This window comes from Lissotriton helveticus, chromosome 7, assembly GCF_964261635.1.
Source record: "Lissotriton helveticus chromosome 7, aLisHel1.1, whole genome shotgun sequence".
Taxonomy (NCBI): Eukaryota; Metazoa; Chordata; class Amphibia; order Caudata; family Salamandridae; genus Lissotriton; species Lissotriton helveticus.
In genome coordinates, this window is record NC_136068.1 from 144,662,105 (window position 1) to 144,689,626 (window position 27,522).

General features: G+C 44.7%; 1 protein-coding gene across 7 annotated transcripts in view; it reads left to right on the forward strand.

The window, feature by feature from the left end:
• EFCAB8 (EF-hand calcium binding domain 8) overlaps window positions 1-27,522 on the forward strand; it is a 1,715,964-nt gene that overhangs the window by 660,376 nt on the left and 1,028,066 nt on the right. For 6 of the 7 annotated variants that reach the window (XM_078651814.1, XM_078651813.1, XM_078651812.1 and 3 more), the window contains one exon: window positions 3,558-3,688. The exons of the other annotated variant lie outside the window; for it this stretch is intronic. In XM_078651814.1, the coding sequence (XP_078507940.1) occupies window positions 3,558-3,688 (131 nt within the window). The remainder of the gene's footprint in view (window positions 1-3,557; window positions 3,689-27,522) is intronic. 7 annotated transcript variants of the gene reach the window in all.

A 27,522-nucleotide genomic window follows, 5' to 3' on the forward strand; every position in this document is an offset into this window, starting at 1 on the left:
ATAGACACTTTGATGTCTGCTTGAATGGAGCTATGCTTGGCTTCCCAGGCAGTCGCTCAGAGGCTAGATGACACAGACTTGCCCCTGGTGACCCAGCTTTTCTAATCCAACAGTGGGGATTCCTGCAAAGCCTGGTGGGGCATACATCCAAAAGCAGAGTCAACCGGAATGCCTTCCCTTCTTCTCTGCCAGATAGGCAGTCGAAGGATATTAACGCTTTCTGCAACAGAGAATTTCATCTTGCAGTTTAGCTATAGGGTGTCTGAACACAGTATTTCTATTATGCATTATACATATACCTTTTGGGACATGGCCAGTGAAGTCTTGCTGACAATCACTGAGGGCCTCAAGACAGTTTTACCACAAGAAATTTACGATGGACAAGTTGCTGCCAAATAAGTAAAAAGAATGGCTGCGACACAACGCACTGTGTATACCCTGCCTTGGGCACCAGTGTTGTGCCATGGTGTCATGCCTGGATCTGCTACTAAATTTTTAGGAGATATCCAGGTGTCTTTAATAGACATGCCATTTGATGAATCTGTTCTCTTTGGAGAAATGCTGACTCTGCACTGGAAGGCTTCAAAGACAGCTACATTAGAGTACATCCATTATCTTGGCTTGCCAAAAGTTATGCCTTGCAATTCCATTCATTCTCTCCTTGTATCCCACCTGTACCTACCCAAATTTCGACTGTTCATGGCACCATCATTCAGCAAGAAGTCAGGTTCCTTTTGGCCAAAGAGGCCTCTAGAGGGTACCGGAAATGGGTGAGGAGACTCCTGCTGCTTCCTGGTGCCCAAAAAGGGACAGTAAGCTCAGGCTGATTTTGGATCTTCGCCCCCTGAATGCCTTCTTATGGAAGGAGATATTCAAAATGTTCACTCTGAGCTTCTGCTAAGGAGATCCCAAGGGGATGCTTGTCAGCAGCTATGAAGCCCAGGCCTTCTGGACACATTCCTAACCATTACCTTACCTGCCGCAATTTCTGAGGACAGTCAGGACAGACAGTGACCATGTCATTTTGAAAGCCCTTGTTTGGGCCAAGAGACAATGATAACCTGATCCGTTGAGCCTGAGAATTTTCCCTTAAATTTGTCTTCCTGGTTGGGAGGACCTGAATTCTTAGTAACAGGGCAGAATTCTCAACCCGAATCTTCACAATGAACACCTCAATGCATGGTGACTGAACAGTTACAATTTGCTGGGTAGTGGATGTGATTCATGTTGCCAGACTCCCCTCAATTGTATCCACAAACTTTAAGGCTTTGGGACCTATTTAGAGCCTGGTGTGAGATCGCCACTTTGATCCTTACAGCCTGAGTTATCATATGTTTTATTGTTTGGAATGTCTTTGGACCAGCATGACTTTGTGATAGGCAAAGTTTAAAGTTTATATCTCACACTTATTGGCCTTTTTATGTTTGCCAGACAAACCTTCTTTATTCAAGTCACCTGTATTGATGAGATTCCTAAAAGGCTTAGCACATGTTTCCGCCAAAGCCCTTCATCATGCCTCAATGAGACCTCTGCTTGGTCCTCGATGTTTCTGATGTGCATGCTGTTCAAGCCCATGCACACCTGTTCTCCATAGCTCCTAAATATCAAGATGTTTTTTCTCATTGCATTATTTCTTTGGGCTTTGTCAGTGATCTGCAGGTACTGTGAGTGCAACCTATATACACCACTTTCTTTAAGGATAAATTGGTGCTCAGCACCCAGGATTACTATCTGCAAAAGGTTGTTTCACCCTTTCCAATGGTTCAGTCCATTACCGCCTTACTTTTTCTCTCCTCAAAATCCCACAAGAGAGGTGGAAAACCTTCATCGGCTCAATCCAGGCACAGCACTCACCTTTTACATCAAATGGTCAAAGGAATACCATGCAGATGACCAGATCTTCATGGGCTTTGCAGGTAAGAAGTGGAAGGCACTTCAGAACCGGAACTTCACCGTGTGGAACTTCTTGTACATAAGGACATGCTATGCCCTGGCAAAGAAGGAAGCTCCTGACGGCTTATGTGCTAATTTTACCCGAGCAAAAGATGCCTTGATGGCACTGGCAAAAGGGGTCCCTGTCCTAGACATCTGCCAGGCTGCTTCTTGTGCATCTGTGCATACAACAAGCACTGCTACCTCAACAGCCAACTTTTCAGAAGGGGGCACTTTGCTGGCTCAGTTCTGCCATACCTTTGCTGAGTACAGTCCTCAGACCCTGCTCCTGTTGGAAGGTACCACAAGAAATCAGCGATTACAAGTATCCATCAGAACAAGTTAATTAACCTTCAGTATTGCTCTTTCCGGTGGCTACAGTATACAGCAGAATTCTCTCTATATTTCCTTCTCCTGTTTCGTTGGAGTAGACTTCTACATCTGTTAAAAAGTTCCCAAGATAGTTTTTGCACTCTGTCACCTCTAGTTTGTCTTGTCTGATTTGCGTCTAAGGCCACAGAAGAGTGCAAAGACAAAACAGACGTTAGTGCTCATGTGTCAAGCGGAGCCTAGATGCATCTCTACACCGTCACTTCAGGGGCACTGCAAGGCTGTCTCAGAGTTAACAGCACTGCCTGCTGGCTGGCAGAGACAATTGTTTTGAGAAATCTGTTGCCAAGGATTTTTTCAAAGGTGAGGAATCTGTGGTTAGATAGAGTATCCACTAGAAAGAGCATGAGCGAAGGTAAATAATTTGTTAAGGACTGACATATGTAAAGTGACCACTTGAACATTGATAAATACACTTATCAGACATTGCTGCATTGACTGTGATGCCAAAGCAGATGCCAAAATAAATCCAGTTTCCTTACAGAATCTTTTTGGCTAGCATAGTACCTTTTGCAGAAGAACTCGGATTACAGGTAGGAAATAGTTCCATTTCAAGCAGGAAATCATAGGTAGTTCTCAGTTGCTCCCCATACTTCACAGGCACAGTTTACATATGTCAGCATATGTGAGTTAAAAATGAGCTGGAATGATTCCTTTGCTGTGGAGCATTGCGAGAGACCAAACATTCAATACAATTTTCCTGGATCTAGCTGGGCAGGTATTAAGAATTCTATGCTTATGAATCTGGGGAGTATGCCTGTTTTTTGGGCAACTAAGACTATAGATAACCTTAAAGTTTAGTGTTACCAACTAATACCGTTCAGAGGCAGACAAAGAAATGAAAATGATGTACAAAATAGGTTATGTTGTACTATAATGTAGACTCTTCTTACTGATGAAGTAGAATTGTACAGTCTACAAAGTGTTCTTTTCTATTGGAGTGTGATCCTAAATATGTGTATTTTTTTCAGTACATAGGATACATTTTTTCTAAATGAATATACAGTGTGCATATAGTAATACCCATTGTGTAAAATAATGTATGATTATTTATCCTAATTCATATCGATTCTTCCTGCTCAGAAGTGCTGTGACATGCCTTAAAAAATGAGTGTGTTGGTTTTTAGAATATTGTTACTTAATAATCTTACTTAAGAAGCACAATCAGTTTTTGTTATTGTAGACTTGGATGTGTATATAGCATGGTAAACCAAAAGTGGAATTCTCTTTTTTAGGCTGTGCATGGGGATTGGTGTACACAAATAAAGTTTATTCCTGAATTAAATTGTGTTGCTTCCTGTTCAGCAGCTGAAAGGACTGCCATGGTGCTTACTACACTTTCTACTAAACGCTTGGAAAAAACAACGTAAGACAAGTCTTCTTGTATATACTATAATTTTTGCCCTTTAGGACACCAGTATTCATTATAATACTGTCAAATGTATGAAGGCATGCTGGTGATATTTTACAACTGCACTAATGATTGATGCCTCCAGTTTCATGGTAATGCATGCTGAAATAAGCATCTACCTTTCAGGAAAAGCAGTATAATTATGGGCAGAGGGTGATTTGTATATGTCCTTGGAATGCAGAAGGAAGATAGGTAGTACTAAATTAAAAGGCCATGAGGGCTACATGCATAGATGGCTCATTAACATGAATATTCAAAATAGGTTCCAGCACATGCACAAAAGCGGAGTACGACTAAGTACAGGTACTTTAGAGATGTGGAAAATATTTCAGTTAACAGCAGTTCAAATGCAAGTGGACACTGAGTGTCACAGGATACTGAGTATGCTCAAGGAAAAGTATAAATTGTCTATAAGCAGGGACGGACCTTACATATGCGTGAAATTATTTATGCTATTCTTCACCACATAGATGTTCTCCTCATTGCAAGAAACTACTCCAGTGGTTCCCAAAATTGCGCCGTGGCTCCTTAGGGAGCCGTCAAACCTAGCTGGGGAACCGGGTTTGAGCCCTGGCAGGGACGCTCAACATCCTGTGATTCTGGGCAACTCACTTAATCTCCCCTTGCCTACCAAAAAAAAATAATGTGTCCATCTGTATTTAAATTGGTGCTCATGTAAAGCGCTCTGATACTTATTTCTTGGGTCTAGTTCGCGCTATATGAAATTCTACAAAATAATAAATTACACTTAAAAGGGATGTTGAGCGTCCCTGCCAAGACTCGAACCTCGTTCCCCAGCTTCGAGGTCGACTGCTACATCCTCTCCCCACCCAAATGAATTAGTTTGACTGAAGCCAACAGACCCTTCAACATTAAATGCATTAAAGTCCATGGTGTGTAAACCACCCCCCCCCCCCCCCCCCCTCCCGGCAAGGTTTGACAGCTCCCCAAGGAGCCACGGCGCACAGTTTGGGAACCACTGTCGTAGCTGGATACTGAGGAAGTAACAACAGCCTTCCCTATCAAAGTACTAGAATGTAGCGGACACAACTTCTGCATTTCAAGGACTGAATGAGCATTTATTACCAAACATATGTTTCCCATTGACATGGCCCTTTAAGGCCATAAAACATAGTATCTTTTTTATGTTTGGGAACATATCTTAATGAAGATAAAGTGGGTCCTTTGTAGATGGGTGGTTTGCCCGCCAGACACAGCAGTACCCCTGATGGAGTAGCTCCTGCCCTTGTATAATATTCCCATCCGCAGGGCACGCATCTGCCAGTGAAGCACTTGCAAGAAAGGCAGAGTAATTTGCTAAGCATGTGTAATAACGTTTTTTTCTTTGTGTTTTTAAATACTCTCCCACTGCAGGAGTTTGTTTTTTATAAAGAATAAAAGATATGCGTCTGATACACATGGTTGTTTAGAGGCCGTTGATTGATTTCCTTGCCTGGTACAGCCATGTTTGGCATGGCAATCCAGGTCAGGGAACAATAGTCATAATTACCCTCCCCTAAACAGAGCAGGTCAACCGTCATTATGACCTGGCAATTCTGGGGATATTGAACCATCAGGGCAAGGATTTCCTGCTGGCACAGTCATCTGAAGCTCCGCCAGTGGACCCCTGGGGTTCCCCTCTGAATGTGATGGGGAGACCGCACGTTTTGACGGGGTGGGTCTTAATGACTCACCAAATTGTGTTAAATAAACTTCCAAAAGCCTTCAAATTCATATCAATTTGACATCTGAGGCGAATCTTGGTTTATTGGTTGTTTAAAACCATTTTCTGATTTACATTATTTTATTTAAGAAATTCTATCACTCTTCATGAAGTGTCCTTCCTGTGGTAAAAAGGTCTCCACTGACTACAATAACCTGTCCATCGTGTCTCTTCCTGACTGTCAACCCCCTGGCAATTGTGAGAACCCCCTGGCCTTTTGAAGGTGGAACTTTGAAGTTGGGAATAAATCCAACTCTGTGAACAAGAGGAAATACAACACTTGTAAGCTACTTCCAATAATTCAGAACAATCAGAGAGGGCTTCCTCTTTCTCTCCTGGGCAAAGGTTCTGAGTACTCTAGCGGATGGAGAGCCAAAAATTGAGCATCATGATGATCTACAGCATTCCCATTTGACGTGATCTGGTATGATGTTGACCTATGTATTGATGAAGGCTGATTTGCCTCAAAACACCACCGGACATCAAGGGGGTCCAAAATGTTGACATCAAAACACAGATCAACATTGAAATGCAGCTTGACATAGAAGCCTTATTATGAGTCCAATTGTATGCACCTCCAGCTCTCTTTTTCATGACTGAGTAAATTGAAGACCTGTCGCATCCCACTTACGTCTTATTCAGAGAAGTCAAAAACCTATTACCCACTAGAGAAGTCGCATCTGTAGCCCAATATTAAAATACACCTTCACTGAGATCCTATTGTCACACTTTACAACATGTGTTACCGTCTGCTTCACTTCCACCTCCAACGGATCAGCCTCTGATGCCAACTGTTCCCCATGCTCTGCAACCACACATGCCAGTACCTTTGGTATCTGAAACCTGCTTTCAAGATGCAAGGTTAACCCACTAAGGCAAACCCCAATTAAAAGGGGGCATTCTCATATACCACGGAGACCTCAGTCTGTCTACTTTCACTATTCCATATTGAAACACTTGAGATCATTGCACACTTTTCTTGCTAGTACACTCAGAACTACTACTTTCTCTACTACTTTCACCATGTCATTAAGTGATACAAAGTACTCCAGCACATTGGGATTCACATTCTACCTCCTCAAGTGAAGGCATCAATATCTGTCATGAGGTGTTGTCGAAAGGTGCCGCATAAATAAGTTCATATGTCAGAGCTGCCTATATGAACGTCTGATGTTTTTAAAATGTTTCACCACTTAAGCTCTGCTAGACCCACATTGGCTTTGGTCACAGTCTAACTTTAACCCCTGTTAACTTTTCTTGGGGACTGCTGCGTTCAAAGTTGTTCCTTCTGTCGTGCTGAAAAAGTATAAGCAAAACCACTTCTTATTGTTTTAATGAGAAACATCCTGCTGAGGAAATTTGCAAAACAGTCGTCTTGAACTCTAGCCACACTTTATTGAGGCCCCGTTTTCTTAACTCAGATTGGAGGGATGATGCCCATTTAGGTAGACTTTCTTTGAAGAACTTACTTGTGACTTCCATCATTTCTTTCACATTTTACAAGGGATGGGCCTGTTAATATATGTGTTGCTTGTGGCTTTTAATGAAGAGCCCCTTTAGAAGGAAAAGCTATTTATCTGTAATCCTAATTCTCTTCCAAGGGAATCTTCATTAAAGATTATTAACAGACCACCATTCTGTTCAAAGTTAAGTAGTCTAAATATCCAAATCATAAGTATTCATAAAATAGGAACTTCACTAATTTAGCTGTTGACTGGACTTAATAATATACTGGAGGAGTGTCCTTTCTTGAAGCTGCAGTGTCAGTTTCTACCATTTAAAGACTACAACCTATCTACCTATATAGTTCATTTGATTTAATTTTTCTTTAGCAATTGTTTGTGATTATTTTCCTGCTTGTTACTTTGATTGTAATGACTTTTTACATATTTTTTATTTAAGAAAATGAAATGATACTTGCCCACTATAGCCTCTACATTGACTATCAGTATTATTCTTCATATATATAATTCTAAAGCGCTCAACCATTCCTGTGTGTGCAGGACTATTCAGTGCTTATAACTTCAATGAAGATTCCCCTAAAGGACATCTAGAATTACAGATGGGTAACTTTTCCTTCTTACTATGGGATCCTGTCTATTATTCATTTTTGGACTATTTCTGTGCTTGTGTGAGATACTGCAGCATATTTTCTTGTGACTGAACCATTTTATTGAAAAAGTTAATTAAAACAATTCATTAAAGAGCTTATATTCATCTCCCCACACTTCAGGATGTGCTCAAAGGCCAGTTTACAATAGGAACTATAGTGCAACAACTTAATTGAGCCCCACCAGTGTGAGTCTAGAATGGCCTTTAATTGTTAACAAATAAACATTTACGGTGTTTGAATAAATATCAGAAATAACAGGTCCTGGTTGTCTTTAACCGTGTGGTCCATACACTTACTCCCCCAAGTTGTCCTTGAGTGTGTACATAAAGTGCTCCCTTTTGTAAAATGTTCCTTATTATAATACCACATATACCTTGTATCTTTTTTTAAGTCTTTTATTCAACGACAGGTGACTATGTTCTCGAGTCCTCTAATGGCCGCCGCAACATTTTTGATTATTGAGCTATCTTTCTTACAGCTGTATTATTTCCTCTCTCCGGATGTTATACTTTTTCTGCTTCTGCCCAAGTTGGTCTTCACAATACTCTAGGACCCAGACAGTCATGTTGGTGCTGCAGTCAGTAGCCTCCATGGCAACTGTGCAGCGCCTCGTGGTCCTGCTATCACAGCACGGCTCCAAGTCATGAGAGTGTGTAAGCAGTTAGTAAGCGAAAATGTGCTTCAGGAACTAGATTGTGAACACATATTACAGCTAATCCTGGTGTCTCTGCTACACAATAATGTGTGAGTGACCCTGGGCAAATTACTTCTCATATGCACAGTAACCCTATTTGTCCAAGCTCAGAAATAGGGTGCCCTAACATTAAGTAATGTGTAAAAAAATAGCTCGTTGTCTGTAACTAGTATTTCTAATTAAAGGCATGTGCATTTGATCTAAATTTTTCATCATGCTTTTGGTGAGGACAACACGACATTGCTACTTCACCATTGCACTAACATCATCCCCTAGTTACAGGAACAGACCACAGTATAAAAACGCAATTGTCACCACACATGCTTAGTTAGTTGGAATCAGCTGTTTCCGGTGCAGACAGGAGTGTGTATCAATGGGCAGTGAACGTGCATACGAGTACTTGCAGCCTTTTCCAGGCATCCACTACAACATGACAAGCAAAAGGGCTTCACATATAATGTGTTTTAGTAGATGCTAGTGGTCTTTTGAACCTAGTCTGTTGAAACAATGGGTACATTTCATACTTCAATGCCCTTGTTCATTTTATGGTGTCAAGTGCCGATTGATGCATCGCTTGTAATCTAACTTAACAAAGTTTGCACTTTCTGCATGCTGATCCTCTATGAGCAAAAAATACACTTCCCAAACTATCCTTTTACCTAAAGAAAGGCATATTCACAGAACCAGTTTAGGGTTGCTTCCTTTTGAAGTGCTTCTGCAGGCAGGCCGTGATGAGACAGTGATGAGGAACAGAGACAAAAGGCTGATCTCTGCTAAACGACCCTTCTCACTACTTGAAATGATATTATATAGGAGCCTTGTTTCCTTTGTTCCTACTTTAGTGTCTAGTCTCCTCCCTCCAGATATAGGAATGTTAGCAATACACTCGACTGTCTGGGAAATCAACCTCACCCCCATCTTGTACACAGGAGCAGGCCAGGGGCTTCCAAAATGAAACAAACAGAACTCCCTTACTTTGCTTTACCTATGCGTACAGTGCATGTGCTACTCTGGCCACATACGCAAACACACACAACATACACTTTGGAAGTAAGCTGTATGTATCCTCGTATTAGCGGTTGTTGCTCTGCTTTGCCATAGACACAACGTGGAATGGACAAACCAAACAGAGCAGTTATATGCAGTCTATGACTGCACAAGTGTTAATACTCAAATTTTCATATTCAGCGCGGCGCCCAAAAAAGGCCCAACTTCTCACAAGCCTTGTACTGTAGAAGAAAATTTGCAATAGGGAGCGCTACCTAAATAATGACCAGGGCATTATATTAATATCCATATGAAAAACAAAAAGACATTTCAGTCATAACAAAGACAATGCAGATGGGGGAAGACATTTTTCCATTCAGCCATAAAAGCTCAAGAAGACATAGCACTGCAAGACTCATCGGTGAGCTTCTGCCTACTTAAGGCGGGAATATTTTGGGGGTCAGCCTGGAGAAGGTGACCTTGGTCAGAGTGGTGCTCAGCGCTAATCTGGACTAGTCGCGCGCATTTAGAGCGCTGCATTTGGAACTTTTAAATCGCCCGTTTTTCATTTGATATACATTTTTGTTTTATTATCCCTTGTTCTTAATTTCACCGCTTGTGCCCCTTACCTGCACTATATTTCTTCTTGAAACCCACAACTGCTTTGCGGGTCCGGTTCCGGGGAGGTGTGTGGAAGCGCCATCTTGGGACAGTAAGGGAAGCTAGTTGGCGCCATCTTGGAGCGGTACTGCGCTCGTGATCAGTGAGCTTCTGCTTATTTAAAGCTCTCTTTTCTGGCGCGCAGCGGTGACGCGCAGCGGGTGCGCCTTCCCTGCGCCAGCGTCTCGGCGGCGGACGTGGCCGGACGCCTGTCACTTTTATGGTTTTGACTCATGTTATTGCCGTCCTTATAAGCATGATTTCGTATTCCGCTTCTGACCTTCGCTCACTACGTGGCCCTTTGCGCACGTGTCATTTTGTTTTTCCGGGGGGGCGAGCTCTTAGAAAAGGCTGCTCGGGGTGCGGTTGGCGTATCCCTGAACAGAAGAGATCTCCTTCGGACACTTTACCTGTCCACTATGACTGTCACCTCCTTAATACTAGATCATTGAGCTGTGACTCCCTTGATATTTGGAACCTGTTGCAGGATTCCAATATATCCTGTCTATTTCTCACCGAGACCTGGTTGGGCGAAGGCTCAGCCCCCGATTTGGCCAATGCTATTCCTCCCAATTATAACATCTTCAGGAGAGATAGAGTGGCTGGTAGGGGCGGTGGAGTGGCACTGATCGTGGATAAGCATATTTCCTGTACGACTTTCCCCGTTGATAACATCTCGAGTTGTGAGGCCTTGGGCTTCACTCTTCGTTTTTCCCCGTCACAAGCTTGTGCAGGGCTTCTTCTTTACAGAACACCTGGACCTCTTGGGTCTTTTTTCGATGAACTTCAAGTGGCGCTTTCTGTGCCGTGCCTTAGATCAGAACAATGCATTTTATTAGGTGACCTTAATTTGCACATGGACAATAACTCGGACTCTGATTTTATGAAACTTCATGACATTACGGCTCCGTTAGGGTTGGCCCCTTTTATCACTTGGCCTACCCATAACAAAGGTCACACCCTGGATCAGGTATTTTCTACGAGACAGATTAGTGTGTCTCCGCCACAGCCAGTCTTGTGGTCCGATCATTTCCTAATCAACTTTGCGGTGCTTTCTACCGCAAAAACATGGTCGAGAACATTAAGAGACACCAAGAGGGCCACGCGGCCTTTTCATCAGATTTCGGCCGAAATGCTGTCTGATGCCCTGCATAGCTTCCCCTGTCAATTATCGGGCAATCTGGAGGAGAATCTTAATCTCTTCCAGAAGTGGCTTACGGCCAGACTGGAGGAGCTAGCTCCCGAGAAAAAAGTTAAATCCACTGGGAGGCGTGCGTCTGCCCCGTGGTTTACTTCCCATCTCGGGGTTTTACGGCAGGAATGCAAGAAGGCCGAAAGGGCATGGCGGCGCTCATATGACCCTACTGAGAAAATGAAATATAGAGTCTTACCATAGGCATATCTGGGACGGAAAAAAAGCCTATTTGGAGCGTAGAATTGATTAAGCTGAAAATGCTAGTAAAGAGATCTTTAGGATAGTAAAAGATTTCACCTCTCCTTCCCTGAGCACTCCCGCTCATTCGCACTCCGTGTCCCGGATAAACCAATTAGCAGAGTTTTTTGTAAACAAAATTAAGTCCATTCAGGACTCTTTTCCTCCCATCTGCCCCTTGTCGGTAGACAGTTGTGTGCCTCTTTTGTCCCCCTCCTTGGAGGGGGTAGGCCCCTTTCTCTCCGAATTTCCCCCTATGTCTCTCGCCATCTCTCTGGATCTCCTTTCCCGGTTAAAGTCTGGCTCACCGCTGGATCCTTGTCCGGCGAAATGTCTGGGAAGAGTGGCGTCGGCTCTTAACATCTTGCTGAACCCAGTTCTTAACTCCTCCCTTTCTACCGGTGTGGTTCCTCAGGCATGGAAACGTGCCTTGATTTTACCTTTGATTAAAAAGCCCACCCTGGATCCCCTTATCCATGCCAACTATAGGCCGATCTCTCTCCTCCCTGCGCTGGCAAAAGTGACGGAGAAGCATGTGCATCTGTCGATCTCCAATTTCATCGAGGAAAACGACCTTTTGCACATGTCTCAATCAGGCTTCCGTGCTAATTTTAGCACTGAGACAGCCCTTCTCGAGGTCACCGATGCTATCAGGGACGTTTTAGACTCTGGTGGCAAAGCCATGTTGGTTATGCTGGATTTGTCGGCGGCTTTCGACACCGTTCCCCATGAGGGTTTCCTTTTAAGACTCTGGGAGATCGGCTTTCGTGGGACGGTGTTGAATTGGTTTAAATCTTTTCTTACCGGCTGCCGGCAATTGATCTGGGCACCTCCACATTCCGCCGAAATGCTGCCGCTAGAGGTTGGGGTTCCTCAGGGTTCTATCCTCGATACCCAGCTTCTGTTCACTTGCGGCAGAGGTGGGGCGTTCGACGGCATGCGGATCAGGGATTGCTTGGGTGCAGTCTTCGAATGGTTTCAGCGGCACGGGTAAAGTTGCTTTTTTTGGATGTATGCCAGATCCCAGCTGGAAGGCTTGGAAGGCTTGGTGGCCGCAGGATATGTTTCCCCCGGATGACGTCTCTCTCAAGGCGAAAAACCTTGGAGTTTTGATTGATTGTGATCTATCATTCAGACCCCAGATTATAGGGTTATCAGGGAAATGTTTCGGCATTCTGAGGATGCTTAGGAAGTTTCTTCCTCTGCTGTCACTTCATCACAAAAAAAGTATCATGCAGGCCCTGATAGGTTTGCGTTTGGATTACGCGAACGCCCTCTATCTGGGTTTGCCCAAATATCTTCTGGCCCGTCTGCAAATTGTGCAGAATTCTGCGGCTAGAGCTATTTTTGGGCTTCCGAGAAGGGCTAAAGCCACTGAGTTGCTCAAAATGCTGCATTGGCTGCCCATCTCCAAGAGGATTTTATTTAAAATCATGACCCTAGCTTTTAAAGCCCTTCATCGCGTGGGTCCTAAGTACATTGGGAAACGTCTGTCGTTCTACCTACCCAGCAGGACTCTTCGGTCAGCTTCTTTGGCCAAAGCTGTTGTCCCCTCTATCAAGCGTACTAGAACAGGAGGCCGTTCGTTTCGATACCTGGCTTCTCGGGGTTGGAACGAGCTGCCTCTCTCCTTAAGAAAAGCCAACAGTCTGCTTGTCTTCAGGAAAGAGCTGAAAACTTGGCTCTTTACTCAATAGAGTTCTTCTGGTTCCTCTTGTTTTTAGCTGTTGTGTTTTCACTCTGCCTTTAGCACTCTTCACTAAAGCGCCGGGATGCTCTTTGGAGTAGCCGTGCGCTATAGAAGAGATTAAATAACATTAACATTAACATCGCCATGATTGGTCCAAGTCCAAGGATCAGTCTCGGTCCATTTCCTGGTCCAGGAGTCACTGCAGTTGATTCAGATTCCAATCGTCATCTAGCTCCAAATATTTGGATAAGTCGAAGAAAAAATATAAAGAGTTCAAACTGGACCAGCCCCTCCCAGCCACTCTCGTACTACTGAGAAGGAGAGAGGGTCTCTCACCTTCTTCTCGATCTTGCTTCTGAAGTGAGTCACATATGAGCCTATCCCACAACTTATCCTGACACAACTCTTGTTTCAGTGCCATTTGAGACACCTCTGCAGATTCAAAAATTCTGCAAGGCCATGCTCTGACTCTTTGGATCCCTTCCGTGCTCTTTCTCACCTGCATCCCCTGAGGAGCCAAGAGGGGATTCACCCCTCGCAGATTCACCCTCAGCGCCAGTTGGACCTTCCGATCCCTGCACTGGGCTATCACTGGCTCCCACACCTCCGGGTCCATAGGCCACACTGGATCCTGGAGCTTCGACACTGATGTCGACTTCATTAACACCGGAGGACGAACCACCAACTGTGCTTTCTGACTCAGTGTCAGCGTTGCTCCGACTGAGGCCGAGACCGGTTCGCACCAAACTGCAACCCTCTGAATTTGATCATCTTGCCGTCCTGCCTCTTTAATGCAGGTCCTGTACTCTACATAAATTGTTTGAAATAAATACCAATAATGATTTTGATGCAGGAGGCAAAATTGTTAACCCTTCAATGAAGAAGACCAGCATGATGATCTCCAGGACACCAGTGACCTTGACACCTCCCCTGATGCATAGTCTTATATCTGATCAGACGCTAAAGGAGTTGGTCTCGGTATCTGTCCCCTTCTCTACCTCCAATCCCTGAAGCCTCCTGAAAGGGGTTGGGACAGGGGTCCCACGCCCCTGTCCTGAGTCCTCTCAGAATACTGTCCCGAGCCCTTTCAGGAGGCTTCAGGGACTGGAGGTAGAGAAGGGGAAAGGGACCAAGACCAATGCTGGGCTCAAGCTCAGCTCCATTCGGGATGCATTAATCCATGCTCTTTTCATGCCCAAACATAAAACTGAAATTGCCCTGATCATCCAGACTCTTAACCTGGACTGCCTCTTTGTCACGGAGATATGGGCTAGGGAGAATTCGAGCCCCGACTTGATAGATGGTATCCCACCTGGCTACACTATTCTTAGATGTGATTGCCAAGATCGAAGAGGAGGCGGTCTGGCCTTGGTGGCTTGGGAATGCTTCAGGTGCACCTTTAGCATGGTGAACAGTGACCCTGGCTCTCTATTGGAGATAGACTCATTTGAGATCAAGATATCCGAGACCTGTAACTTCACAGGCCTTCTGGTATACCGCCTGCCAGGTCCAAGAGCCAAGTTTACCGAGACCTGGTGTAAAACCCTGGAACCGTTTGCAACCACTGCTCATTACACCATCCTTGGGGATTTTTATTTTCATCTTAAAAATAAACAGGCTAAGGACGCTGGTTCTCTTTTTAGATCTTGTGACATCTCTGGGGTACGAGCAACAGGTTTGTTCTCCAACTTATACAGCCGGTCACACTGTGGATGGTATTTTCACCAACAACAATAACGTGGTGATCGAGGCAGTTCAGCCCCTTAGTTGGGCAGATCGCAGGCTGATTGAGTTTAAAGTTTTGCCATCACGCCCTTTCGAGGTGAATAAGGGTCCCCCTCTGAGACATATACGCTGTAGGGGAGTGAATAGGATCTCAGGTGCAAACTGGGAGGCTGCTCTGGCAATGGTATCCGAAAGGAGGCACATTACCACCTTCCTACTGCAGAGAGTTTCCGTGATTGGATTAATGATGCCCTAGACATTGTTGCCCCCTTTAAAAACAGTGTCATTAAAAGAATGAAACCATCAGTCCCCTGGTACTCAGAAGAGCTCATGTCCCTTAGACGGGAATTCCAAAGACAAGAACGTAAATGGCGCAATGACCCCTGCCCCGGGGAGAAATCGAAGCAGAAGTCTCTTCTGCGGAAATATAAACATGCCATCTTCCAGTTCAAATCTAGTTTTTTAACTGAAAAGATCAAATCGGCGTAAAATTCCTCCATCTTGCTGTTCAAAGTTATAAAGGAGATTTCTGAACCACCAGGGTAACAGCTGCTAAACCCTTCCCAAGATTTCTGTGATAGGGTTACAGTCTACTTTCAGGACAAAGTCTTTGAGATTTTTTATGAGCTCATCCCCACTGGAGGTGAGAAAGCGGTCGCTGGGGAACTCACTCAGGATTCTGGGAAGAATCTCCTTACCGCTTTCCCTCAGATCACGGTTCAGCAAACAAAGGAACTTCTGCTAGGCCTGAAATCGGGCACCCCTTGGGACGCCCTGTATGCCTTCCATACTTAAACTGGCTCCTGATTTAGTAACAAATTTCCTGTGCCAGGTCTTCAATGATATACTTCAATCTGGTAGCTACCCGGACATCTGGAAGGAAGCCATTGTCTCACCGATTCTCAAAAAATCTGATGCTGAAAAACTTTCTCCCAATCTCTCTACTCCCTGCCCCACCTAAACTCCTGGAGATATTCATCAACTTTGAATTGATGAAAGACGTTGATTTCAAGGAGATCGTGGATCTCTCTCAGAACTTTTTTGGTGCTAGGCATAGCACAGAATCTACCTTTATCGCGGCCACTGATTGTATTCGCATGCAAGTTGATCAGGGGGATTGGCGGTGTTGATTATGCTCGACCAATTGACGGTATTCAACACTGTCTCTCCGGTGCGCATGGTTCAGAGTCTGCAGGAAGTTGGAGTCACTGGAAAGGCCTTGCACCTTCTCCACTCCTTTATGTCAAGCAGAACCCACATCGTTAGCTGTGGAGGCTTTAGAGCTAAGGCCTTTGGCCTTCCTTGCGGGGTGCCCCAGGGATCTTCTCTGAGCCCCACTCTTTTTCACCTCGATGTGACCCCTTAGGCCGAGCTGGTGCGGTCGTTCGGATTCCAGGTGCTCTTCAATGCGGATGATATGCAAATTATTGTTTCCATATCAAATGATTTGCAATCAGTCGCAGCAAAGTTCAATCAGGGCTTGTCCAGCATTATCCGGTGAATGAAGGGTAACTCACTTAAGATCAATGCAGACAAGACCAAGGTTCTGGTATTTGGCTTACAGAACTCAATCTGGTCTAATGCCTGGTGGCCTAAAGAATGTGATCCCCATTCTGTCCTGGTCAGGACAGCAAAAAATGTGGGGGGTCATATTTGACGATGGTCTGAATTTCGATGCCCAGGTCAGCCGCACAGTTAGCACTAGCTCCTATATTCTAAGAGCTCTTAAAAAGGTGTTGCCGTATATTCTGTCAGAACTGCATCAGTCGACCATCATCGCACTAGTCACCTCTCGGCTGGACTACTCCAAAGCTCTGTACCTTAACATCAGTGCAGTCTCCCTTATTAAGTTCCAGGTGGTACAAAACGCAGCAGCAAGGCTGATTCTTAAAATTCCGAAGCATCAGTCAGCTAGAAAGGGAATTCGTTCCTTGCACTGGCTCCCCATCAGGAAGCATATCTCCTTTTAAGGTTCTGTGCATGGTATATAAGGCCATGCACAGTCAAGGCATGCCATATTTGAAATCCCTTTTCCAATGGTACACTCCTGGGAGGACCTTGAGATCCTCCTCACAGAAAAAACAGGTGTCTCCTAGATTCCACAGTTCCAGATAGGGTGGCCGATCCTTCCCTGTTGCAGCCACCAAGCTTTGGAATTCCTTGTCTACCTTCATTTCCAATGCAGACTCTTTACCGGTTTAAAAAATATATATAAATCATGGTTATTTTCACTTTAGATGACAGCAGGTGTGTTTCCCTCCTCCTTCGTCTGCCCAGCTCCTTGCCACCTTCGGGTATAAGTGCGCTCTATTAATATTATACTATCCTATCCTCATAGAGATGTCTAACTGCAGATTCTTTACCATAGAATTATTCCCAGATGCCAGACTGGATCCGGAAACCTTTCTATATCAGTACCTCTGCGTGACGGTAGAGGGCATCAAGCGACTCTTTAATGAAGTTGTCCACTGGCTGTGACGTCAGCAGAGTCCCTATAAGCCCTTCCCCAATCAGCTGACGTCAACTTCTTCCTTTCCACGCCTCCATGCGGATCCGGAGAGCGGTACCTCTGGCCATTTGTTGCCTATTGTGACATTGTCAATGAAACTGTGTGCTTTTTCTGGATATTTTTGGGGTCCTGTGGACTACGATGTCGACCCCTCACCCTCATTCTATTTGCATGTGTCTGGGGTGCCACCTGACTCTGAACGGTGCGACTCTTGTCTTCAGCTTAGGTTGTCCGTGTTGCAGGAGCGCCACATGACACTGACAGTGGCGTGGTAGTCGAAGGACCGCTCCAGGACCATCTCCTGAAGTTCTTAGTCCTTGCTGTTGGATGGTAATTCACGCCGTACGCAGTCGGTGCTGCAGCCTACACCTACTTTACCGTGTATGCGTGGTGTCCCTGACACACCTCCTGTTTCTCGGATTTTGGGTTCGGAGCAAGAATATGTCCCATGTCTTCCGGTTTTTCACAGCACCAAGTCGCCTCTGTCTCAGATAATGGAATACTATCTCTCCCTTCATGCCATTTTTTGGGTCTCTGCCTCCCTGTAGTGTCTAGACTGCAGGGAGGTCAGTGAAGCTGTGACTCACTCCAAACCTGCAGGACCTCCCTCTGTGTCAAAGAGGCCCTCTGAATCCATGATCAAACTTTTATCGGCTCCGGTTCACAGCTCTTCAGGGTTCCTACCTGTAACATCAGTGTTGAATCCACCAGCATTGGTGGCGCCAATTGCCTCTACTTTGTCTCTCCTCCCCGACGCCGAAGTGTTGCCTCTTTGACATTGATGGAACAGTTCTTTTCAGGCTACCTTCCTCCACTTCTAGAGGACCCCCCTGCTATTTTCCCCTTGGGGCACAGGTATTTTGGTAATGACATTCATCAGCCTCCTCCGGAGTTTAACTGGGTGTTTGACCTTGGTGAGGCTAGTGAACTTGAATCTTCCCCATCCTCTGGCTTGTTTTCCCCTCCTAGACTTGCTTCAGAGGCTAGATCGGCCTTTGCTGACATTTTGCGGAGAGTTGCTGTGGTTCTGGGGCTGCAGCTTCCTTCTGTGGAGGTGGCCATTGATCCCCTATATAGGGTGATTCATCAGGGCCAGATAAGGACTGAACCTGTGCTCCCCTTCAGTGAAGCTCTCATTGATATTCTGTTGGCCACTTAAGCTAAACCCATTTCAAGGGCTTCCGTGGACTGGTCTATAGCTCATAGGCACCATCTTGCCCCTGGTGCCTGATGTCCCTCCAGACAGGGATTCGAATAGTCTAGATGCTCTTGGTTGAGATCTCTTGTCTGCCACCAGGTCTGATTTTCGGTCCCTTAATACCAGTTGTGTTTTGGGATGTTTTTTTCACATGTTGTCGGGTTCTGTCTTGTGCCTTCTTCCCTCCGTCCCTGATGTCAATCGGAACACTCTTACTCAGATGGTCCAGGATGGCCATTAGGCGGCTAAATTGCTGATTTGTTTGCATGGATACCACACATTCTGTTGGACGAGCCATGGCTCTTCACTGACATGCCTGGCTATGCACCACTTTGGTGGACATGCCTTTCGATGGTCAATATCTGTTTGTCTCTAAAGCTGACTCCACTTATGCCGTTTTCGGGATAGTCAGAGTAGAGCAAAATCTTAATCCCTGCTATCTATACTGTCCTCGTCTTCTCCCCATACTCAGTCTGGCCGGGGATTGCCTCCTTAATTTCTTTTCTCTGTGAGCCGTTATATGGCGGTGCCTGTTGGCTTCTTCCTTATACTCATCGCCTCCGAGTGGCGTCCGGTGTGATGCTCCTGCCTCTGCAGGTATGTTCCTTTTTTGCTCTCTCACCCTGTTAATGACAGCTCGTGGTCCCCAGTTTCTTTTTGAGAAGCATCCTATTTCTTGGCCCTGTTGGGTTTCTACACTGGTGGCTGCATTGTGTTCTTGTGCTTTTTTCTCAAGTACTCATTGGGGTAGTCAATTGATATTGTGCAGATGCACTGTTGCCTTGCCTCGCCTCCCTGTCCTACAGGGTGCTTTGTATGTATGCCTTACAGCTATTCCTCTATCTTTTCCCTAACACAATGGTACCCCTTATGAGGGGCTCCACATGCGGTGCTTTGGTACAATGGTGCAATACGGAATATGGTGCACGGGTGGTCTTATTCCTCCTGCCTCCCCTTACTGTTGTGTTTATCCGCACTGGCCATGTGGGTTCTTCCTTCATCTCTATTTGGTGCCCTTCTTCCCTAGCAAACACAAGGGAAGGGGCATGGTACTTGGCTTCAGGTGCATTCTCTGGGCCTGACCTGGATGGTGATCCTTCTTTTCTCTCTTCAAGTGCTAGCCCTTCTTGTGATGGCTCTCACTCTGCACGGGCAAAATGGTCTCCTGCCCCTTCTCTTCTCACTTAGGTCCCATGTGGACGTGCCGTGTCTGTATCTTGGCATGGGGGCCTACTCTGCTGATCCTTTCTCTTCTATGCCTCTGCATATCCTCCTTTAATCTGCTTCTGCTCTGCACATAGCTACTGTTACTATTGCTTTGGTCGATGTGTTGTTGGAAACGTTTCCATCACAAACACAAGGAGATGATGGACAGAGCGCTGAAACTTTTCAGACACTCACCCCAGTCACAGATTCGGGTTGAATCCATCATCGTTCTTTAGCTCACTTCGCCACCCCAGTTCAGACACAGCTATATGCAAATCAGTCTTAACCTTGAGCCTCATGGGAACAGTTCAGCCCAAACTGCCAATCCATATCTTCCCTGGATCGGAAACAAGCATCCTGGGACGGGAGCCCCCATCAGCCAGGCTAGCTTGAATTCAGTGGCAAAGTGAGCAAGGGACACACGTCTGGGCATACCCTGCCAACTTAGGGCGAACAAAGCAAACAAAAGGAGACGATGGACGGAGTGCTGAAATGTTTAAGACATTCACCCCCCCAGTCACAGATCTGGGTTGAATCCATCATCCTTCTTTAGCTCACTTTGCTACATCAGTTCAGACACAGCTATATGCAAATCAGTTTGACTCTGTGCCTGATGGGAACAGTCCAGCCCGTACTGCCAAGCCATGTCTTCCCTGGACCGGAAATAAGCATCCTGGGACCGGTTTCGGATTCATAATCCTCATCAGCCAGGCTATCTTGAATCCTGTGGCAAAGTGAGCAGGGGACCCACGTCTTGGCATACCCTGCCAACTAAGAGCGAACAAAGCAAACACAACGAGACGATGGAGGGAGCGATAAAACCTTTCAGACACTCACCCCCATTCAAAGATCTGGGTTCAATCCATCATCGTTCTTTAACTCATTTCGCCACCCCAGTTCAGACACAGCTATATGCAAATCAGTCTTGACCTTGTGCCTCATGAGAACAGTCCCACCCGAACTGCCAAGTCATGTCTTCCCTGGACCGGAAATAAGCATCCTGGGACCGGTTTCGCGCTAACAGCCCTCATCATCCAGGCTAGCTTGAATCCAAAGTGAGCAAGGGACCCACGTCTGGGCATACCCTGCCAACTTAGGGCGAACAAAGCAAACACAAGGAGATGATGGACGGAGCGCTGAAACTTCTCAGACACTCACACCCACACCTCAATATTTGTACTGCCTGGCTGTTTTTCAGATGTGCCTTCTGCTCCTTTTGGATTTATAGCCATTTTTCATCTTTTGTCTCATCATTAACATGGATTCCTTGCCCTCCCACTCTGAGTCGAGTCGTACGGAGGTTGATGATCCCGGGTAATTCTTTTCCGGGGAGTTTTTCCCTCGCACTGCCCCAACCCCTCGGGTTGTTCACCCTTCCCCAACTAAAGAGCATACCAATTATGAATTTGGGTGACATCAGGACCCTTACTTATGAAGTGACATGACTTGTTTTCAGGGCACAGGTCATCCGTGCACATGCCTTTCCTTTCCCTTAAAGTCCACACCCTCGTTAGGCTGGCTGCACTATCTCTCCATCTGTTACTTTTGTTCTTTACACTGGTTTCTTGGTTTGGACCCTTACTTGTGGCGTTGTTCTTTCAATGCTATTTCCTCCAACTTCCCCGCAGATTCGGCCAGGTCCCTTCCCCGTCTGATATTCTTCCTCCAGATGGGGACTAGTTATCTACATAAGCCTTCCTGTGTTGGCCTTGTTCAACTTAAACCTTTTACAGTTCTCCTTAGTGGTCTTAGTTTTCTATACTAGCGAGATTATTTCTCCCCTTTTGGTTTTCTTTTCACCGGTGTCTCGGCCGCCTTATTATCACCGCTCAGTCGGAGTTGTTGTTTTCTGCTTCTTTTCCTTTTTATATGAGGCCATGTGGTTGGTTGCCAGCTCGCTGTTGGCCCATCTTGGACCGTGCCTGATATTGTGGCCGTTTATATGTGCCGTTCTTGGACACCTGTTCTACAGTTTTTCTTCTGTATGTGTATTGGTTTCTATATATGTATATGTGTGTGTGTTATGTATGTTTTTTCATGCATATATATATATATATATATATATATATTCATATCTTTTATACCTTCCTTTGTTAGGTATCTCTATAGTGAGTGATATTCTCCTGCCTCTCTCACTGAGGAGTGTTTATGCTTCTGTTGTGCTTCTCCATGTACCCTGGGGAGGCCTCCTCATTTTGTTGCTTGTCTCGCTCTCTCTCTGACCCCTCTTCCAGGATTTTACATTGAACAGTCCCACAGAGCTCCCTTCCCTCATGGGAGTGTTTCCTCTGACCACGTGTGGTCTGTGGCATTAATTGTTGTTATTACTGTAATGCTTTTATTATACTATTAGTTGGTGCTCTCTGCATTGCATGATTCTATGGCTAGGAGCCTTGACCAAGTAGTTTTAGCTACTGTCCTTGGCCTTTTGGTCCATTTTCTTGGCCCAGTTGACTTTAAGGGAACAATGTAGTATTGGGATTCTATGGACTGTTCTTTCCGACTCATCTTTATTCTTCTGTCATGGTATCTTCTTCCCATGTTTTTGCACAATTTGCGGGTTCAGTTCCATACAGGCTTCTCCTTAGTGTTTCTAGTGAGATGTCTTCTCCCTCACCTCCCTTCCTGCAGTCCGTCTCTCTTGTACTTATTTCAGACAAGTTAGCCTAGTCTGGATCTTTCCTGCAATCAGATTTTCAGACTCTCCTCTGGGGACAGTATTGCTTGAGTATATCATTCTGAGGCAAGGAATCTGCGTCTAGACGTCTCCAATAGGTGAATAAGTTATTTAACTTCGGTAATGCCTTATCATGTAGAGAAAGGATCAAGCCGCTTATTCCTTACCGACCAACCCATTCTCCCCGCTCTGCAAACTGATTCTTTCTTCGAAAGAAGCAATGATCTTGATTTCGGATGCACAACAGGCGGCTAGGTGTATCATTAGGTGTGAAATGGACACCACTGATTCAGTTGGTCGAGCCATGGCGTCTTCTGTGGCGGGCTTGGATTCGTTCTACTAGATTTTCAGAGGCAGTCCAGTCAGTTTTAATTGACATGCCGTTTGATGGCGTTCATTTGTTTGGTGGCCATGCAGATAACGCTTTGCGTATGTTTAGGGACAGTCAGGGTGGCTCAAACCCTTAGCCTTGTTACCTTCTAACAACTTTTTCTGTATTTTAAGGGAGGTGTTCCTGTGCGGAAGGCTCCTCTGGGTTTATAATTTGGCTTAAAACTGCATTCTGGTGTCTTTTTGCAGTATAACGTCACCAGATGTGGTGTTCCTGCCTTTGCAGGCCTTATTTCTTAGGGTATCTTTGCTGTCAATGACAGGTTGTTTTTCTTTGAGGCCCTACATGGGTTTTTTCTTACCCGTAGGTATCTCTGCTGAGGAGATCCTCACTCGAGATTTGGTTCTATGGTTTCTTTCTCCTGTCAAATTGATTACATGTATTATGCTTATAGAAGCATTTGCAATAGACTAATAGCCTTTTCTTTTCACCAAGCGTGGGTCTCTGTTGGTACAGGGCCTGACCTGTTATTTCATTGGAACTTCTGTTTATTCGATCACGTTTTTCTTTAGGTAACTTCTTGCCCTATTTCAGCAAGTTGTATCCCTTAGATGTGATGGTACATAGCTTTTAGTTCCATCCTTTTGAAGTGTTTTTTCTTCCGCTTGTTTCAGGGATGTATTCTTCAATCATTGCAGATTGCGACATATTTATTTTGTTACCTTCCATTGTATGGCATCAAGGTATTTGTATTCCTGCAGGTTTACCACGCTCCTCCGGTAGGATAACGGGTGTATCCATATATGTGGATTCTTGGTGTCTCTTAAACCTATGTTGTTTATGTTTCATTTTGGTGGTTTGCATTTACAAGAAGCATCTTTTTAGTGTTCCTACTTTGAGAGCATGTTACACTTATCACTGTTAAGTTTAAACGGCCTCAAGTGATTTACTGATGTGCTTAAGCCATATAGTTGTTTGAAGGAATAACTCTTTTCGGTTCTTCTCTTCGGTGTTCTGTTATTAAGTCCTGTTGCGGAGCTCCAACATCTTTCTATATGAGAGCGCGTATTTCTATTATGTACAGGCTGGTTTTCTGATTGTACATTTTGAATATAATTCTGCTCTTTGAAAGGGTTCAGATTATGTAGCAATATTAATATATATTTTTTTGCTTGTCTCTGGTTAGGAGACAGTGAGTGTTTTCGCTAGTCATTATATGTATGGGGTCCTTATAATGTTGTACACATTCACTGGGCAATGAATATGCAGATTTGCATAGTTTTGTATTTATGTGGATGCACATATTTATGGCAGATGTATATCTGTATAATCGTTACCTTTCTGTTGGGAGACAGTTGGTTTGTATTTTAGATACATCTTTTATAGCTTGCAAAGTATTTATATATGCTGCTGTTCTTTTCCACCCTTGTGGGGTTACATGCTTGGTGAGCCTCGCAGTTCATTCTGGTAGTCATTATTTTAATTCAAGGATAGGTCTTGATTTTAGTAGCACTTGTTCTTATTTTTAGTCTGTCAGACATTTCCATGGATACTTCTTTTTCCATGTTCCACTATATCCTTGTTTAGAAACCCCTTGTCTGGGGGGTCTTTCAGACTCGTGGCCCTTTTATTCTGTCAGTAAGTGTTACATATGACAATATATGAGTATCCATCTTCAGCTGTAACTAAGAGGGTACTTTAATTATGCCCCATTTTGTGGCATGAATGACTGTGGCGTCACTTTGTTCATTTTGTTCCTGCTGATTTCCCTCTAGATCAGCGGTTTGTTGTGAGTCCTTATTTCTCACTGTCTTGCTGTCAAGAACTTGCGGTCTTCCTAATTCATGGTTTCACTTTATCTTTGGGCCATGTACTTGTTGGTACGACTGATGGTTGTGTCTGGAATCACGTATTGCTGTACATACAGGAGGTTTCACTTTACTTTCCTGTGGGCCTTGCCACAGTTCAAATAAATAGTCTTTCCTTCATGTGTCTGGTCTCTTTTTAGTTTAGACCGGCTGGTCCACTCTCAGACCTTCTGGAGGATTTGGTACCTTCTGGCAGGATTTTTATCATGTTTCCCTTGTAGCTTTGATTTTTTTCCGTGTCTGCTGCTGGGTTGTTTCTTATTTATATTGTTTGTGGTTGTTGCCATGATTTTTTATAAAGAGCCATGCTCTTTTTCATCTAATTCCTATGTATGTCTGGTCTGTGGCTAATTTTGACCACTTAGTTCTTTTTCTGAACTTTTTTGGGATGTGTTCGCAGGCCCACCTGCTGTGTGGATATAGCTAAGGTACTTAACTTAGAAGTTAAGGGATCTGCGGCTAGCTGTTCATATCAGATAGAAAAATGACTTCCTTTCGGTAACGATGTATCTGGTAGAGACATAGGGCCATATGTATGAAACTTTGGTTTGCGATTCTCAAATAGCGATTTTTAGAGAATCGCTATTTGAGAATTGCAAAATGCTATGTATTTAGGATTTGCAAATAATTTTGTGAATCCTACATATTCCTTAATTGCGAATCGTAAATTGCAATTCGCAATTAAGGAATACCTCCCCATTCATTCCTAGGCCCATAGGAATGAATGGGAAGACATTCTCAATTTGCGATTTTCAATTAGAGAATCGCAAATTGAGAATGCAATTTCAAGGGTGCCAGGATGTCAGAAGGACACCCTGTTGCACCCCTGAAATGTACATGTGCACATGTCGCACACATACTTGCCCTTAAAGCATGTATGTGTGCCACATGGCACTTTGAAAAATGCAAAAAAGTGCATTTTTCAATGAAACCGCAATTACCACCAACTTGAAGTTGGTGGTAATTTGCGATTCTTTAAGGCCAAATTGCACTTTTTCTGGGCCTCTTACATTGCATTTAAGGAATCACAATTTGCGATTCCTTAAATGCAATCGCAAAATAAGGAATCGCAAATTTTGTGATTCCTTAATATTGCGATGCGAAAATGTCTCATACATCGCGCTTAGCGATTTTGTATTCGCAAACGCTGTTTTTTTGTGATTAGTAGCTTTTGCGACTACAAAGTCGTTTCATACATATTCCCCCTAGTCTAGCTGCAGATTCCTTAAAGCCCTTCCCATCCTCCCCGCTCTGCGAGCAACCTATGATGTAGGGGTTATTCGCCTTTTCAGTACTGGTTTTATACTCCAGTGATCACTGTTTCACGTAGTGGTGTGACTCAACAAACCACGTAGTCTTGCCATATAGGTCTTGTTCTGGTATTACCATACCATTTGTTTCCATTTATGAGTGACTGGTAGAGTGAGAGGTGTTTTCATTTGCAAGGCTGGTTAATACACCAGTGCACAGGGATTCACGTAGCTTGTGCGTAGGTGATTCATTTAGTCTTTTCCTTAAAGCCCTTGGCTGGTGTTGACATGCCATTTATTGCTACTTTCTAATTATTTTTTCAAAGATTGTTGATATTTTTGGCACACTGTTCCCACTGCCAGTTTCTATAGTGATTCCGTGTTCTGGCGCGGAAGGTTTCACAGAAGAAACTGACGCCCACGTGCTGTAGGGGACTTCTATGGCTCAATTGACGTCATAACAGGAGTCCGTGCCATCCCCAGCACGCAGAGGTACTGCTGAAACATTTCTGGATCCAGTCTGATGCCTGGTGAGAATTCAAAAAGTTAAGGAGTCTGCGGCTAGACTATGTCTCTACCAGATACTTTGTTACCGAAGGTAAGTAACTTTTCCATTTAGGACCTGACATTCCACTATATTATCCTATATCCAGCTCTGTGTCTCTTCCCCCCCTACCCCCACACTTTTAGTTATCCTGAAAGTCATATTTGTACCCAGGTGTATGATAGCACACTTCCATTAGATGGCCATGAACGAGTGGTTGTCTGTTGCAGCATACCATTTACCCAAGGACCCAACATCCATACCGCATCCCACTCTCCCGGATAGGTAGGCAACATCCCCGCATCCAAACCTGGTACAACAGAAAACATCTTGTGTGTGCATCACACAGGTAATTTATGTGGGGTGGGGGACTCGTACCAGTAATATACACCCCAGTTTTCCAGCCACCAACTGTTCCTAATGTAACTTGCATTATTTAAAAGATATGGTTTCCTTTCTTCCTCGATCTTACCCTCAGATTATATGAGTAAGCCCGTGAAATAACCCCTCAGCCCTCCATCACTGGATGAGTCCAGACCCGCTGGTGGCCTTAACCTAGATCATCAACCGACTACTGTATGACCTGTGGCATGTCAGCGCCTGAGTTCAAACAGATAGCAGAGTCTGGTTCTGAGCCAGTTTCATAGAGAGACTCCCCCCTCTTTTCGTGTCATTGCCCAACATGTTAGTGTTAAAGGTTGCCGCAACCTCCACCGTCTGCTATTCTGGGCCTGTTCCGTTGTGGGCAGAGACTTCCTCACCAGACCACCCCGGGGGCTCGGTTGCGATCCATTGCGCCTCCGGCAGATGGAGCCCAGTGCACCTTTAACAATCGCTTGAGGGTACATCCAATCCCACACCTCTTACAGGTCAGTGGAAATGTGCCAGTGGTAGTTACAACCCTCAATTTTACCGGGAGCTACATAGTATATTGGATATCCAATCGGCACAGGTGCCTTTTAGCTCCTAGAAAGGTGGTATGCTGCTTCTGCACCACTACTGTAAAGTCTGGGAACACTATCAGTTTATGATTTTCAATCAGGAGCTCACCCTTCTATTGGGCCTTTCACAGGACAAGATCTCGGTCATGGAAATGCAGCAGTTTTGCCAAAACAGGGTGGGGCCGTGCCCCAAGCATATAGGTCTTTGCTGGCATCCTATGGGCTCATTCCTGGGAGGGGC